This window comes from Bubalus kerabau, chromosome 10 (assembly GCF_029407905.1).
Source record: "Bubalus kerabau isolate K-KA32 ecotype Philippines breed swamp buffalo chromosome 10, PCC_UOA_SB_1v2, whole genome shotgun sequence".
NCBI classification, from domain to species: Eukaryota; Metazoa; Chordata; class Mammalia; order Artiodactyla; family Bovidae; genus Bubalus; species Bubalus kerabau.
The window spans coordinates 45689210-45706107 of record NC_073633.1 but is presented as its reverse complement, the minus strand read 5'-3'; the positions used below and the strand labels follow the sequence as shown (position 1 = coordinate 45706107).

The 16898-nt window shown below is 43.4% G+C and overlaps 1 protein-coding gene and 1 long non-coding RNA gene across 2 annotated transcripts in view; one reads left to right on the top strand and one right to left on the bottom strand.

Annotated features, from left to right (window-relative positions):
- The first annotated feature begins 3105 nt into the window (after window positions 1–3105).
- MDGA2 (MAM domain containing glycosylphosphatidylinositol anchor 2) overlaps window positions 3106–16898 on the top strand; it is a 919168-nt gene continuing 905375 nt past the window's right edge. The window contains exon 1 of the mRNA XM_055537535.1: window positions 3106–3385. Within this exon, the coding sequence (XP_055393510.1) occupies window positions 3106–3385 (280 nt within the window). The remainder of the gene's footprint in view (window positions 3386–16898) is intronic.
- LOC129621291 (uncharacterized) overlaps window positions 5709–16898 on the bottom strand; it is a 41571-nt gene continuing 30381 nt past the window's right edge. Inside the window, exon 4 of the long non-coding RNA XR_008699184.1 lies at window positions 5709–6335. This is a non-coding gene — a long non-coding RNA (uncharacterized LOC129621291). The remainder of the gene's footprint in view (window positions 6336–16898) is intronic.

Below are 16898 nucleotides of genomic sequence, written 5' to 3'. Positions count from 1 at the left end.
TATCTGGCTGTTTCCTCAACCAAAGTAAACTATAAAATGACTGGGTTCTCTAAGTTCTCTAAAAGCTCCAAATATCTCAGTCAGGAATGCTGGGGGCTCCATGGGTGTTTGGTCCTTCCCTAGGAAGAGGTATGCATTACATGGAAAAGAAAGGCACTAAATTCCTGAAGCTTCCATCCTGATGTGGCAGGTTAAGCAGTGTCATCCCCAGTAGAGATACTGACTTAGTTTGGGGTTCCTTTGTTAAAGTGATATACGGACTTTTGGGGATGATAAAATATTTCCATCTAGAGTCCTGCAGTCAATCAAATAGCCTATGGTTCCATAAATAAGAGTCAAAAAAGGACAGTACAAATATACAGGTGAAGTAGTATTTCAGAACACGAAGGCCTAAAATCTGGAAATGCCTCATGGACAAGACACATTATTAGCAGCCAACTGAAAGTGGAGTTGCACTTGCGACTACCCTGGAAGCTGCTGCAGTATGCAGGAATCACCTACTTCTAAAAGACTGATATACTGAAACGGAAGACAGTCCCCCTCGGCTGACCCCTGAGCGGACCTTAGCTGACCACTCACTCCCCTTCACAAATGCCACACATTGAGTTTTGCTTCTAGAGTGATAATTAATTACATCTATGTGAAAGTGGCATTTCATAAACAAGGGGTCTTAACACTAAGGCATCCTTTGGGATCTTCTCAACATTAGTCCTCTTAACTTGAAAACACAGAGCATAAACAGTAGCTCACATTCAGTAAAAATAATATGCATAATTCACTTATGTGAGGAAAAGGACCTTGGTGGAAACAATGGGGACTATTCATTTCCTAGTGCTAGGAGGTAACACCCCCATCCCCCGCGCCCTCACCCCTCCCAGCCTGAGCAGAGGGAGAGGGACCCGCAGTGTGTTATACCAGTCTATTATGGGAGCGGATAAATGAATACTATGCTCCAGATTTTCCATAGCAATTACTTTTTTTTAAAACACATGTATAAATGCACGTTTTTAGCTATTTTAATCACTTCCCTATCCATATGTTGTTTGAAAAGTGAAGAATATATTCGACAAAGTGGACTGCGCACAGGAAGCACTAATTATTGTGGCTACAGAAATCACAAACCACTACTTATATTCCCAGTTTTCGCCTATTAATTTTAGGTGAACTATTTCTACACTGGTTCCAGTGTAAATACAGGTGCTTTGCATTTCCTGAGCCTTTTGTAACTATGAATTTCTTAAGCTCCTCCAACATCAGGGCTAGCTCTGCCCCAATTAGAGAGACTCCGTCTTTCAGAGAAAAGATTTTTCAAAGCGGTTAACTTTCGTAGGCGACATTGCATATTAAACATACTAATCTCTGAACTCTTAGGTGTTTTTCCCTAAGAGCCTTCATTGCTGTGATGGCCATATTTCTCTTTAAAAGAACAGATATAGGGAAGAAACGGTGCCGTTCCCAAGCGTGGTGGCCTGTTCTGCCCTCTAGTCAAGCAGAACGGATCCTGGGAAACCTTGGGCGGCGAGGAGGGGACGGTGTGTCCTGTAGTTACCCGGGGTCTAAGGTGGTAGCCGGCCTTTCGGCGTGCAGACGCCAACAGCGGAATCAGCAATGATAACTGGCTTCCTCGGCCGCGCAGGTCCGGGAGGTGGGGGCGAGGGGCTCACGGGGAAGGCTGGAGGCCGGATGCCGCCGGCCTCGCGGAGCCTCTCGGCGTTGTCCATACTGATGAGCTCCTGGGCTGACACAGGAAGGCAGAGCTGAGGAGGAGCAGAAGAGGCAGAGGAGGCGCGGAGGAAGGCAACCGAGCCGCGCACCCGGCTTTGACGTCGCCCGGCTGCGGCTAGCAGCTCGCGCTCTCAGCACGTAGCGCACAACGTGACCACACACAGCCCTCCTCTCCGGCAGCCTGGCAGCTCAGCAGCCCGCTCTCGGCTTCGCCCTCCTCCTCCGTCTCCTTTCCGCCTCCGCGGCGCGCACCCCCGCGCACACCCAGGGATTCCGGCCGGCGTCGAACCTTCGGCGCTCCGCCGCCCAGCCCGGGCACCTCTGCCGCAGCTGGGGCCCAAGCGGCGGACACGCAGCCGGGGTCCTCCTCAGGCAGCTGCTCTCGCGTTCACCTCCGGATGCCAGCACTACGTTAGCTCAGGCGGGGAACCCCTTCTGCGGCTCCCTCCTCTAAACTCCCGCCTGTCCCGACCGCCCCCATCCCTCCACCTGGCGGGGGCAGCGCGGAAGCGAAGAGGACGCGCGCGGAGCCGGTGGGCACGCGTAGACGTGTGTGCGATCCGGTCTCTTCTTGGCTTTCTCCCTCTCTTGCAAGTGGCGGTGCCTGGACTCTGCTTTCGGCTCCCGGAATTGGTGCGGCGGGCCTGAGACCCCTCTTCGCTGGCTGGGCGCTCAAGGCTATTTTGGAGAACAGTGGCGGCGGTGGCAGCGGCGGCAGCTGAGGCTGGTGCCCGAGAGAGCTCCAGACGCACACTCTGCGCCCTGCCGGTCCCTCTCCTCCTTCTTCCCCCTCCTCCCTTCCCTTTCTCCCCACCCCCGAACCCCTAGTCCCACTCCTCCTCTTCCTCCTCCTTCTCTTCCTCCTCTCCCTGCTCGGCGATGCGAGCCTGTATCGTGTAACAGGATTGGCGTTGCAATGGCAACTGATGGAATGGGGGAAGGCAAGACAGCAGGGCTGGGGGCTCCGGACTGCGGACCGGCGGGCCGCTGCCGCCGCTTGACGCTCCTCCGGGAACCTTCGCGAGTTACTTTGTAAAGGCGAACCCAAGCGAGGAAGCCCCTGCTCGGTGCCCCGAGTCAGAGGCCACTTCCTGCTCCCTGGCTGCCCGCGCCAGGCTCGCACCGCTCGGCACACCCGGCCCCTCGCCCGCACCCGCCGCTGGCCCAGCGCGCCGCCGCCGCCGCCGCTGCGGAGACTCGAGCCGGCTCCCCTGAAGAACCCTTCGCCTCGCGGCTCCGCTTCCCAGCACGCCCCCCTGCTCCTCCCCGGCGTCTGCGATTTTCCCAGGCGCCCGGTGTGAGTGAGGCGTGCGTGGAAGTCTGTGTCAGGGTATTGTGTTGTGTGAGTGTGTGTGTGTCTGTGTGTGTGTGTGTGCGTGCATGAGTGTGGGGTGTGCGGGGCTCCTGCGTTCCGCTTTCGGCCGCCGCCAGGAAAGGACGGACGCACAGCGCTTCTCTCTTCCGCGAGCGATTCCCGGGCACCTCGTCTCGGCTGAGGCGCGAGCGGAGCGCGCCCGGCTGGCCGCCGGCCTCCAGAAGATCCCGCTGCGTCCCCCCCGGGCTGGATATGTTCATGTTCACGTGAAGATGGATTTAGTGTACGGTCTCGTGTGGCTGCTGACAGTCCTCCTGGAGGGAATCTCTGGCCAAGGAGTGTACGGTGAGTGGAATCGCGACGCTGTCGTGACCTTGTGATTCTTAGGTAAGATAGGCTGGTGAGCGAAAATGCACGACTCGCGCCGTTCCGGGGCCCCTCCCGGCGTGGCTTTTGATTTACACTTCATCACGTTATTGGGAGCGATAAGGAGGCAGCGAGCGCGCTGCGGATTGGGCTGCGAGCCGCTCTCCCAGCGCCTCGGTTCGGGTTCAGTGTTGGGTCGAGCCGGCAGCCCCGCACTCGTGCGAATGAGTGACTTTGCACTTGATTTATCCCCTCTGGGGACCGGAGCTCTAGCGGTCTTGGGTTTAATGATGATTGGGCTCCTTGCAGGCTTTGGCGTCGATGTCGCCGTTTCCCCCGAAGGGAAGCTTGGAATGTGACCCTAGTGAGCTTCCCATTGCTCTCTGCCCTCCATCCCCCTCCCCCAGCTTTCTCCTTCCCACCTTTTCCTTCTTTGAGGGGAGAGGGGGGAGTGGAATGCCTCTTTGACTTGATTTTCCGGCTCAGGAAGTGGGTTGACAGTCGAGTTACATCCTGCACCAGCCGTTGCCATGAGCACTGACTTGGGAGGGGAAAATAGAAGTCAAGATTCTCGGTGCCAGACGCAATTAAGGAACATGTTTATGTGAATGGATGAGCAAATGCATGAATGAACGGACAGCCAAGTCCGCGCGTCTCGGCTCCGGGGCAGGACGCAAGCTCATTGCAACTGGAACACAATCTCAGTTCTCTGGAAAACCCAGGGCTGGTCGGGCTAGGATCGAGAGAAGGGCAGGCTTGTTAACTCGGATGTTTTTAAGTCCTCAAGAGCAAATCCAGGTTCCTTTGCCTGTCAGCAGTTGGCATCCTTGCTTTCGGGATTGAAAGATATACACACACACACACCCCCTCAGGCTTTGGCTGAACTGAAATGTACGTCTTCTCCTGGGACAAGCAGGCGGTGACACAAAGGAAAAATAACTTTTGTATTCTCGAGGTATGGTGGAAAGGTTAGGAGAACAGCCCTTGAGGGGACAGTAGGCCGAGACTCCCCCAAAGCATCTAGGCTAAGGCCGACATCCAGAAAAAATGAAATTTGCACATCAACACACCTCCCCGCCCCCAACCCGACCCCCGGCTTGTGATTTCCATTTCCCTAGGGGCCGAGGCCCCAGCACCACAGAAGCTGCCCGGGGGTAAAGGGCATGAGTGTCTGTGGCAGCGCGGACCTTAGAAGTGACTTCGGAGTGGGCGCAGATGCCAGGGGACCTTGAGTCCTCGAACTCTGGGAGCCTAGAGTGCGCAGTGGGCAGCTGCTTGCGAACCGAGGCGCGAAATCCGACCGAGCTTTGACTCCCCTGTGTCTGGTCCAGGGCTAAGCCGTGCTGGGGGTGGATGGAGAGGGTCTGGAGCGGAGAGCACTGGTCTGTGCTGAGCTTCTGCGGCCACTCCCCTTGCCTGTCTTCCTGCCTCCCTCCTTGGCTCTAGTCAGGAGATCCTCACTCTCTCCCAGCTCTAAGCATCTGATTATCTCCTCTCTCCGCACTCCCTCTTTCCAGAATGAAATTGAGAGCTTTCTTGGTGGTGGTGGTAGCGCTGCTCTTGCTGGTGGTGGTGTTGCATGTAGGAGAGAGTTGCCGAGACTCTCCGGAGATCTTACCCGCTTGGCTGATGGCAGGAGGTGGGGCCTTGACTAGCAGGAATTCATTTAGAGCTCTTTTGACTTTTGCTGGACACTGATGTCTGGCATCTGAGAGTGGCTGGGATTGTAAGGGCGGACCAATGTTGCAGATAAACGATAGAACCTTCTCAGGAAGCTGTTCCCTAGTCTGAGAGAGTCTGAATTCTGCTTATCCAAGTCTTTATTTCTCTCCCATTGGTTCATATTAACCCAAATAAACAGAGGGGTCTTTTTTTTTTTTTAATGTGTGTGTGTGTGTAGGAGATAATGAGAAGTGAGACAGTTGGGTGGGGGGTAAGGGATGTTTTGGAACTGTCTGGATTAGAGAGGCAGTGTTCCATTTTTCTGTCACTTTTTGCCATTTAGATTATTTGCCCTGGCAAGTTTCATATTGGGTAGTGGCAAAGCATAAGATCTAGGACCTAGAACAATTGCATCAAAATGAGCCTGTGCTCAAGCTGATTGACATTAAGGGGGGAAGCATTTCTGCTACTGAGCTGATCTTAGTTATGAAGATAGTGGTCTTCTTCTTCTTCTTTTTTTTTTTTTTTTTTTACTGTTGGTGTGGTTATTAGTCACTTAGCTAGGAATAGAATTGGCTTTGTGTGAAAATTAGGCAGCATCTCTAGTCGTTATAAATGTCATAGCTATTAGATGGGTGAAAACTATATTTATCTATTATTTTTCAAATCTGTCTTTTGTGTCACAGAAGTTAGATTCTCAAAGTGGGTACCCCTAACCTTCAGCATCAGTGTCCCCTGGGAACTTGTTAGGAATGCAAATTCTCGGACCCCTCCCAGGCTTTCTAAATCAGAAATTCAGAGTGTGGGACCCACATTCTGGGTTTTTCACCTCAGGTGATGATTATGATATAAGCTAAAGTCTGAGAACCACTGATAAAACTGCAAATTCCATTGCTTTGACTTTGTAAACCATGACCTTTCTTAACCTGAAGTAGCTTTATTTTCATTTGTGGAAGCATTTATGGGGAAGAGAAGATTTTATTTTTATTTAGGCTTAAAACATTGATCAGCTGTAAAATAGACATAGATAATAAGAGTTAGTGTAAGATTACAAAAAGTATGTTTTGAACATTTTACATAAGGAGTCTTGAAAATAATTTAATTTAAAAAAGCAGGACAATTATAAATAGACACATCAAAGACTCGGTAGGAACTTTGCTAGCATAAAAGTCTATGCCCCTGTATACCTTTATTTACCTGTATTTGCAGATCTAAAACCATCCATGGTACACACAAAGGATTACTTCTTAATTTTGTCTTCCAGTAGCTAGATTCAAGAGGAAATAAAATTATTTTATAGGTAGTTTAGGCAAAATCATTTCATTGCGGTCTAAAATTAATTACAAGATTTAAAAATATATCACTGTGACTTTTCTTCTTTGAAATAGCTGGTCAGTCCCTCACTCTTCTACTGCTCGCCTGGAAAATTCTGAGCATGAAATTCAGATTTTTTTAAAGTAATTGGGAATATTTGTTTTAATGCATAGTTTATATTGTCTCGAGTTAACTCTAATTGTCTTCCTGTTGTGCTTGATCTGTTTGGTCCTTTGTGAACTACTTAAGTATAGAAGTTTCTGCTATGGAACTAGGAACTTATCGTCATTTATCTGGGAATATTGCTTAGCAGACTCAATTCATAGTAGCTGAGATTTGTGGATATGTGGCATATGGGTAAGGAAGATTATCCTTTGATTTATATCTGCCTGTCTACCATTCACCAATGATTCTGATGTTATTAAAAAGCAGTTTTCGAAATGATATTTTTCTCTGTAGATATCTATATTTGTGCAGTCTTCAGAATCAGTTTCCTTAATTATATATTGTCCCATCTTGAATTTAAAAAAGTTATTTGTAGTCAAACCTTTTTAGTAAAATAATCTTGGAATTGTAAAGTTTTATTTTAATATTCTTTTTACTATATTAAACATCACTGAAACTAAAAAGTCATTAAAGAACTGTGAACTGGTACCCGTTTTTGACATTGTGAATTTTGTTGCACTAAACCCATTGCGTTAAGCTTAGGAAAACTAGTAAACATAGCATTCAGGGTCGAAATGCAGACCCCAGTTAAGTGTATACTAGTGCAATACTTAGAGCAGAGTGATCCAAAGCATTTTCCTAGTTTTTAAAGCTTTCTTTGTAAATTATTCTGTGGATGTTTTACTTGTTTTTTAGAGAACCTGTTGATGATTACATAATTTTGAGAGTCATATCTCTTGTAAACTTCACAATTGTCTTCTTTAAGAAGGAAAAAAAATACTATATTTTTTACCTGTGACCTATTATACTCAGAATTTCCAAGGAGGTTAATAAAAAATTATAACTGCTTTGTAATCACTGTTGTTGTTTAGTCACACGCAGTCATGTCTGACTGTTTGCAACCCCATGGACTGTTGCCCATCGGGCTCCTCTGTACATGGGATTTCACAGGCAAGAATACTGGAATGGGTTGCCATTTCCCTCTCCAGGGGATCTTCCTGACGCAGAGATCAAGCCCTCATCTCCACAGATTCTTTACTTAGCCACCAGAGAAGCCTTATAACTGTATTAGTGCAGGACAAATCCCCACTGCAATTGAAAAACCAAGTAAATGACTTTGAATAGTTTTTAAGGGGAGCCAAATCGACTGATGACTTGGTGTCTTAATATAGTTAATGTACTGCCCATAAATAGCTTGCAGGATGTGCTAGAAACAGTAAATAGAATAAATTTATCAACACATATATGACAAATTAGCAAGCTATATGCTCTCAATTCAAGTAATATCAATTATTCTTACAAATTTTAAGAATGACACCTCAGGCAGTAGCTGACAGAAAAGATTGGTGGAATTCAGAACCAAAGGATAAGGTAGAGAAGAAGGATCTGGAAGATATTTCACACTGTCAGTGGGTTGAATCTATTATGTACAGCTTGACCCAAAGGGATAAAAGTGCTTTGGAAGGTCAGTTGACCATTACATCTGGTCCCAGAATATTGCCATCCTCATGGCAAGATTATCCCAAGGTGCAATGAATTGTGATTTTTAGCCCGTTTGAGTTTGGAGAAACCTTGTGATCAGGTACTGCTTTTTGACCAAACACATATTTAGGGTGTCAGTCTATGGGAGGAGGGAGGATGGACTTTACTGAATGTTGTTTAAAAAGTAACTCTGAAGCTCTTTCGTATACAGTTAGCTTTAACCTTTTCTCTTCCCACTTCTCACTCCACTATCCCTATGTACACCTGAGAACACACACACACACACACACACACACAGCACATCCTTAATCATCACCACTTTGGTCACCATCACAAGAAAAAGTAGGCTGTCCTTTGTATCTCGAGATGATTTTTGTCCATTCAAAGTTGTCCTTACTGTTATGTTACTGAAAATTCACATGCCAGATGAGCAGATTATTTTATACAGTATTAATTACTCATGTCCTGTTTGTCTCCAGGAAGCCTCTAAGTGATTTATTAAGTATTTTAGATTGACCAGGTTGCACATCAAGCCTAAGAAATCATTTTCTAGTGAACAAATCAGTGAGGATGCCAGGGTCCTGACAATTAGGAATCAGAGGTTAAAAATTTAGGGGTGAAGCAATGCTGGTAAATAGATGTCATAAAAGAAATTCAAGGAATGCATTTTTCTTCATCATCTTTGCTTAATTTTATTGCCTCTGATACCAACTCTTCTTACTGATATTGTAAAATTCTTTTCGTTTTTGTTTTGTAAGGCAAACTACCTTGAACTGATTTTGAGAAATGGGGTATGAACAAATTCTTCAGGAAAAAATGTGCTCTGTATTCTTAAAATGTACTGTTTTAATGTGACTAGGGTAAGACTCATGTGGATGCAGCTAATTGCATTAGCCTATGGGTTCAGTTTATGTCTTAACACATGTATACCTGTGGCGGATTCATTTTGATATTTGGCAAAACTAATACAGTTATGTAAAGTTTAAAAATAAAATAAAATTAAAAAAAAAAAAAAGATAGTGTTAGGAACCATGATCTTGGGTTGCTTTCCATCTATACAGATAATTCATCATTCATGTTCTCAGGCCTGGTTCTCATGCTTTGGGAAGAGTCTTGGAAGAGATAGGCTCAAGCCTTGCAATCAACAAAATCTAAGGCAAAGAGCCGGTTATACCCTCCTAGTCCTGGAACTGAGCTCTTGGCAGCTGCAGTGAACTAAAGGAATGTGCTATCAGCTCCCAGTTGAATTGGGGAAGATCTTACTTTCCCTTTTGGCTTTTTGGAAGGACAAGCAAAGTATTATACTGAATGCATTTCAAGTATGAATAGGGTGAACGTTTTTAGCTTCACTGTAATTGCCGTTAACTGAATAGTCCCTCAAAATGAAATTTCATTTCCTTGCTTCAGTGACTGTCAATGTAAATATATTACTTCGAGCAGACTGAATAAATGATTTCATTCATAGAGCACTGTATCCTATTTTTATTTTCAAATCCAATTAATAAACTTTTGGTTCTGTAAAATCATAAAAGTTGCAAGTAAGAAGAGACTTTATGATGTCATTAAATCATCTCACTAATTTATGACACAATAGCTTTGTATTATGCTCGTCAGACAGTGGTCCTATGTTCTTTGTGACTTTTCTTTACAGAAAGAAATTTCACAACTCTTTTTCCACAGTCCAGACTCACTCACTGGAATGATACTTTTTGCCATCTTGCTAAAATTCCTCATCTTCTTTATTGGGGTATGCACTTAGTTATTTCCCATTTTATGCCAGTACAATTCCATTTTTGTTCTTAACTATACCACCTTGAACTGATCCCAGTTAAGCTTTTTTATATTGGTTTCTTACTACTCTTCCAAGATACTATTTCCAAGATACCATTTCTAATCTTTGTTTTAAAACATTTTATTTTCTTCCCTGTTGATGTAATTGATTAATTCAAGAAGAAAGATGATTTCCATTTCATAATCCAGATCATACATTTCCCCAGGAGTTCACAGAAAAGGATTTCAAATATTAGGAACATTTTTTTTTCTTTGGCTGTTACACATTTACCATAAATTTATCAGTTAAAGACATATTATGGTAGGAGTAAAGGTATTGGAAATTATGATGTAACTTATTCTTTCTTTTAGTAAGTTACCTCTATGACTTTGCATAACGATAGGAGACATCAGTTTCTTATTGTTCCCCGACAAAACTGTACCAAGGACTATTATGTGGTTAGCAGATGGGGTCAGATATGTGACATGCTACCATCGCTGCAAGCAGCATATTTCTTGTCCTGTTTTGTTGTAATGAGAGTGGGAGGGATAAAAAAATAATGGAGTGACTCTGTGGAAAGGGAAATACATATATATATATATCTGAGAGAGGAAGGGTTGGTTCATAGCTAGGCCTCCCACAGTACTAAAGGACAGTATAAAGGGCACGGACATCTCAAAGAGGTGAGCAGGAAATCAGATGCTAGCCTGAAAACAGTATCGGAAAAGTGTATCTGCCCTTTAAGTGGCAGCAAAAACAGCAAAAAAAATTTTTTTTTTAATTAAATAGAACTTTATTCATGCATGTCAAACAGAGGAAGAAAAAAATGGCTACCATTTGACATAAAGGGGTCTTCAGGGAGATTTTTCTGTTTTCCTGAATGGGAAAAATGAAGAATTCTTAAATAGGGCCTAGTGGACCAGATTATGCTACCTGCTAATTGATTGCACATAAGGAGAGATAGACATAGATTAAACACTGGGACATTCTCTCTGTTATTTCTACAGAGCTGTGAATTGAATCCAGGCCAAACCTCAGGTCCACTTATTACTGAAGAGTTGGAGGCCCCCATGAACTCTGAGTTTGCAAGTTAATTGAGGAGATAAAGCCAAGTGGAAAAACAATCAAGACTGAGAAATACACAAACATTTGTGCCAGGATAGGAGAAAGCACTGATAGCTGCCATGGTTGGAGGAAACTTGAAAAAGCTGGTACATCATGATTTGAATCTTTCAAGTAGGTTGGTGGTACATAGGTAAAAAGGAAGGAAAGGGCAGTGCTACAACATGGATTCCAGCTGTAGGAACGGGGGGCAGAGAGAAAAATAACCCTGCAATTTTTTGTTGTTGCTCAGTAGTTAAATCGTTTCCGACTCTTTGTGACTGCATAGACTGTATGTGGGGTTTTCCTCCTGGCATGCCAGGCTCCTCTGTCCTCCACTGTCTCTCGGAGTTTGCTCAAATTCATGTCTGTTGCATTGGTATTGCTACCTAATCATCTCATCCTCTACCGCCTTCTTCTCCTTTTGCCTTCAATCTTTCCCAGCTTCAGGGTCTTTTCCAATGAGTCAGGTCTTTTCCAATGAGTTGGCTTTTTGCATCAGGTGGCCAAAGTATTGGAGCTTCAGCTTCAGCATCAGTCCTTCCAGTGAATATTCACGGTTGATTTCCTTTAGGATTGACTGAATTAATCTCTTTGCAGTCCAGGGGACTCTCAAGAGTCTTTTCCAGCACTTGTCTAGTATTAAGCCTAAGCAGTTTCTCCAAAGTTTACTCCAACTAGAAAAATGTGTCCATCCTTTAACCTTTGGTAACTCTCCCTTCCCAAAGCTTGTAAATCTGTGAAATAAATTTTACTGGATAATACCCTGAAACTTGCTCAGGTATTTGTGTCCACCAGATTCCTAGATTTGTGTCTGTTCAATGTGAAGCCACCTAACCTGCTCATCAGAAGATAAGACAGTTATCTCATAAGTTCCTGTAGGATACTGAGCCCTCCCCAATTCCAGGCAGCCTTGGGAAGCTTTGAACTTACGTAGGGGATCCTTTTGGAGTTAAAGTCAAAGACTTATCAAAGCTTTTTTAGACTGTCTACTACTTAGAAGCAGTGAACTGTGAGTCCAGAATGACTTAAAACATCATGTTCTTTACAAATGTACAGCCACTGAGATGAATTCATTGCCCTTAAGAAAAGAGAGATATGTGCTTTTATTATTATTTTTAAAAATTCTCATTCAGAGAAGGATGATGTAGTTGAAAACTCTTGGTGAACTTGGGCTTTCTTTTCATTCACCTGCTGCTGTACTGCATGACCACAGGCAAAAAAAAATTTTTTTCTTAATCTTTCTACCTCTCAGTTTCTGTATCTAATAAACTTTTAGGAAAGTGGACTGTTACATAAGGAAAATATAAATAACAGCAAAAATAAAGTATGGTTGCATTTTATATCTGGAGGAGAGGGAGAGTACATAGCGACTGTCCTCTGTCTTAGAAAGGCACACTCAGGGGTGCAACAATTGGACTCTAGTAGGAGTGCCATTTGGTTCTCAGAACACAGTAAGGGGGCAGGAAGTAATAGACACCAGGCAATTATAATCTGGAAAAAATAATTCTCATTTGTCAAAGAGAAAATAACTCAGGTGGTATATTTTAAATAGTGCACAAGAATGCCATTTGATAGTCTATCTTGTATACCTCTGTGTTTGGTGTTGCTCCTTGGGCTATTCTCTGAATTCACGTAACCTTGGAGTTTGTCCTTTTGCTCCTTAATGGTGGGGGTGGGGGTCAGGGTGGAGAGCTGGTATCCCTCCTCATTTATGAGCTCCAGAGACTATTAATGTCACCCTGACCTTATCATAATGAGTATATTTATATGTGTTCAAATATGTGTATAAATATCCCTTTTGTATCAAAGAGTAAGGATAGTCTCCATATCATGCCATTTTGAGACTAAATGAAAAATAGCACTATAAAAATGATACATCCAAATGGGAAAAATAGGGATTTATTTGTAAGAATACAAGTAATTGATAATTTAAAAATAAAACCAGATAAAGTGAGAATAAATCATTAAATGAAGCTATCACAGATTTATTGTGTATTTGCACAATTGCACTCATCTCACAGGCTAGCAAAGTAATGCTCAAAATTCTCCAAGCCAGGCTTCAACAGTACGTGAACCGTGAACTTCCAAATGTTCAAGCTGGGTTTAGAAAAGGCAGAAAAACCAAAGAACAAATTGCCAACATCCGTTGGATCATCAAAAAAGCCAGAGAGTTCCATAAAAATATCTACTTATGCTTTATTGACTATTCCAAAACCTTTGACTGTGTGGATCACAACAAACTGTGGAAAATTCTTCAAGAGATGGAAATACCAGACCACCTAACCTGCCTCCTGAGAAATCTGTATGCAGGTCAAGAAGCAACAGTTAGAATTGGACATGGAACAACAGACTGGTTTCAAATTGGAAAAGGAATATGTCAAGGCTGTATGTTGTCACCCTGCTTAATTAACTTATATGCTGCTGCTAAGTCGCTTCAGTCGTGTCTGACTCTGTGCGACCCCATAGACGGCAGCCCACCAGGCTCTGCAGTCCCTGGGATTCTCCAGGCAAGAACACCGGAGTGGGCTGCCATTGACTTATATGCAGAGTACATCAAAAAACTGCTGAACTGGGTGAAGCACACGATGGAATCAAGATTGCCAGGAGAAATATTAATAACCTCAGATATGCCGATGATGCCCTTATGACAAAAAGCGAAGAAGAACTAAAGAGCCACTTGATGAAGGTGAAATGGGAGAGTGAAAATGTTCGCTTAAAACTCAACATTCAGAAAACTAAGATCATGGCATCTGGTCCCATCACTTAATGGCAAGTAGATGGGGAAACAATGGAAATAGTGACATTTTATTTTTGGGGGGCTCCAAAAGCACTGCAGATGGTGACTGCAGCTATGAAATTAAAAGACACTTGCTCCTTGGAAGAAAAGTTATGACCAATCTATACAGCATATTAAAAAGCAGAAATATTACTTTGCCAACAAAGGTCCATCTAGTCAAAGCTTTGGTTTTCCAGTAGTCATGTATGGAGGTGAAAGTTGGACTATAAAGAAAGCTGAGCACTGAAGAATTGGTGCTTTTGAACTGTGGTGTTGAAGACTCTTGAGAGTCTCTTGGTCTGCAAGGACATCAAACCAGTCCATCCTAAAGGAAATCAGTCCTGGGTGTTCATTGGAAGGACTGATGCTGAAGCTGAAACTCCAATACTTTGGACACCTGACGCGAAGAACTAACTCATTTGAAAAGACCCTGATGCTGGGAATGATGGAAAGTGGGAGGAGAAGGGGATGACAGAGGATGAGATGGTTGGATGGCATCATTGACTCATTAAACATGCGTTTGAGTAAGCTGTGGGAGTTGGTGATGGATAGGAAGGCCTGGAGTGCTGCAGTCCATGGGGTTGCAAAGAGTTGGACATGACTGAGCAACTGAACTGGCCCAAAAGTGAGTGACTAAAATTGCTGTTTCCCATCAAGTCACGTAGTTATTAAAAAAGAAAAAAGTATCTGTAGAATTAAATGATAAGTCTGGGACCTTATACACCATTGAAAAATGCATTTTTGTATAGAATGGATTTAAATTGTCCTTGGTAAACACTAGTTTCTACTTTTCAAGGGTGAAAGATAATTCAACTCGATAATACCCATTCACATAATTAAGTACATAGGAGAAATTCTTCAGACTAGTTTTATAAGTGTCAGATTATTAGCTCTATAATGGCTGGGAATGTTGGTAAGGTTCTGTAACCAAACCAAAAGGTCATCTTTACTTAAGACTTTAAACAGACAACAAAATTATTAGTTGAAAGTAATTTTGCCCGTTATATGGAATAAACAATACTAGCTTTGCTAGGCATGTCACTTAAGCGTATGCACACAAGTGGATTCTGTGACACACACAGGTTTAGTAGATGTGTAGTTCTGTAGTTGTCAGTCTTATGTTGGTATATATCAGAATTAGTGAAGTTATTATCAAGAAGTTGTATAGTTATGGTTTTTATCCTGGTTCTGAACTTGTTTCTTCTTTTTCATGGCTTATTCTTCACCATTGCTGTGATTCTTCTCTTATTCTTGTCAGTTCAGTTCAGTTCAGTCACTCAGTTGTGTCCAACTCTTTGGGACCCCATGAACTGCAGCACGCCAGGCCTCCCTGTCCATCACCAACTCCCGGAGTTCACCCAAACCCATGTCCATCGAGTTGGTGATGCCATCCAACCATCTCATCCTCTGACGTCCCCTTCTCCTCCTGCCCTCAATCTTTCCCAGCATCAGGGTCTTTTCAAATGAGTCAGCTCTTCTCATCAGGTGGCCAAAGTACTGGAGTTTCAGCTTCAGCATCAGTCCTTCCAGTGAACACCCAGGGCTGATCTCCTTTAAGATGGACTGGTTGATCCTCTTGCAGTCCAAGGGACTCTCAAGAGTCTTCTCCAACGCCACTTATTTTCTTGTATTCACTTATATTTTTATTTAGTTCGTGTTTCACACTGGACTATATTACCTGTACCCTTTTTTTTTTTTGGTTCAGAGCTGCTGTATTAATATTAAAGTTCTCTGTTTTAGTCCATAATTAATCAAACCTCATTTGGGGCTAATTTTGTTCTTAGTCATATGTAGGTTTGTGTAAGTATAATTTCCTAAGGAGGCACAGCTCTATTCCATTTTGACCATTCCCTGCCTTATTGCAATGATATAATGACAGAATCACTGTAAAGTTTGGGATTTAGAAACTTACCCCTTTTTACCCAAGACAAGAATAACTCCCAGTGGGCTGCAGGCTTTTCACTCAGAGGCTCTTTATCCTCTGATGATTTCCTGTGTCGCACCAACAAGCATCCCTCCAGTCACAGCAGCTGGGATTCAAAGTGGCCTTCTTCCTGCTCCCTGTGATTTCATGATTTACTGTTGAACTCAATTATAATGATGTGATTTTGCTTGATATTTCAAAAAGCATTTAAGTTTTTAATTTTCCGTCATCATTTGAAACTCACTGGTTAATGTCTTAACTCTCTAAGTTTACTTATGCAAAGAAGTAAATACTTTGAAACCTTTACATTTAGTTACCTCTCCAGCTTCAGAGAAAGTGTAAAGAAGATATCCATCTTTCTATCTACACACAAACTACACCTATATTTGTATGTAGAGTATATATGTATATACTGTAGACTATATACTCATATACGGTAACTCTCCATGTGAGTGTGGGAGTGTATGTGTCTCTGTTTTCTGAGTGTGTCTTATGGAGCAGTGACTAAACTTTAGGCTGAGCTTGAGGGACTGGATGTCTTTCTTGCTTCCCTTACAAAGCTGACTCTGATTTAGTGTTGAGTTCAGGATCTCCTCTAAGATTCATTTTGTTTTTAAATATCTTTTGTGATAATTCCTGTTTGTACTATTTCCAATTTGCCACATTACCTCCAGAAAATCCCATTACTTTTTTTCCTTCTGTATTTTTGCAATTGACAGAAGAGAAGTGTTTCTTAGCTGCATAAGAGCAATACATGTGAAGTTTATTTAACCGGCAGTATCAGATCAGATCAATCGCTCAGTCGTGTCCAACTCTTTGCAACCCCATGAATCACAGCACGCCAGGACTCCTTGTCCATCACCAACTCCCGGAGTTCACTCAGATTCATGTCCATCGAGTCAGTGATGCCATCCAGCCATCTCATCCTCTGTCGTCCCCTTCTCCTCTTGCCCCCAATCCCTCCCAGCATCAGAGTCTTTTCCAATGAGTCAACTCTTCGCATGAGGTGGCCAAAGTACTGGAGTTTCAGCTTTAGCATCATTCCTTCCAAAGAAACCCCAGGGCTGATCTCCTTCAGAATGGACTGGTTGGATCTCCTTGCAGTCCAAGGGACTGTCAAGAGTCTTCTCCAACACCACAGTTCAAAAGCATCAATTCTTCAGCGCTCAGCCTTCTTCACAGTCCAACTCTCACATCCATACATGACCACAGGAAAAACCATAGCCTTGACTAGATGGACCTTTGTTGGCAAAGTAACGTCTCTGCTTTTGAATATGCTATCTATGTTGGTCAT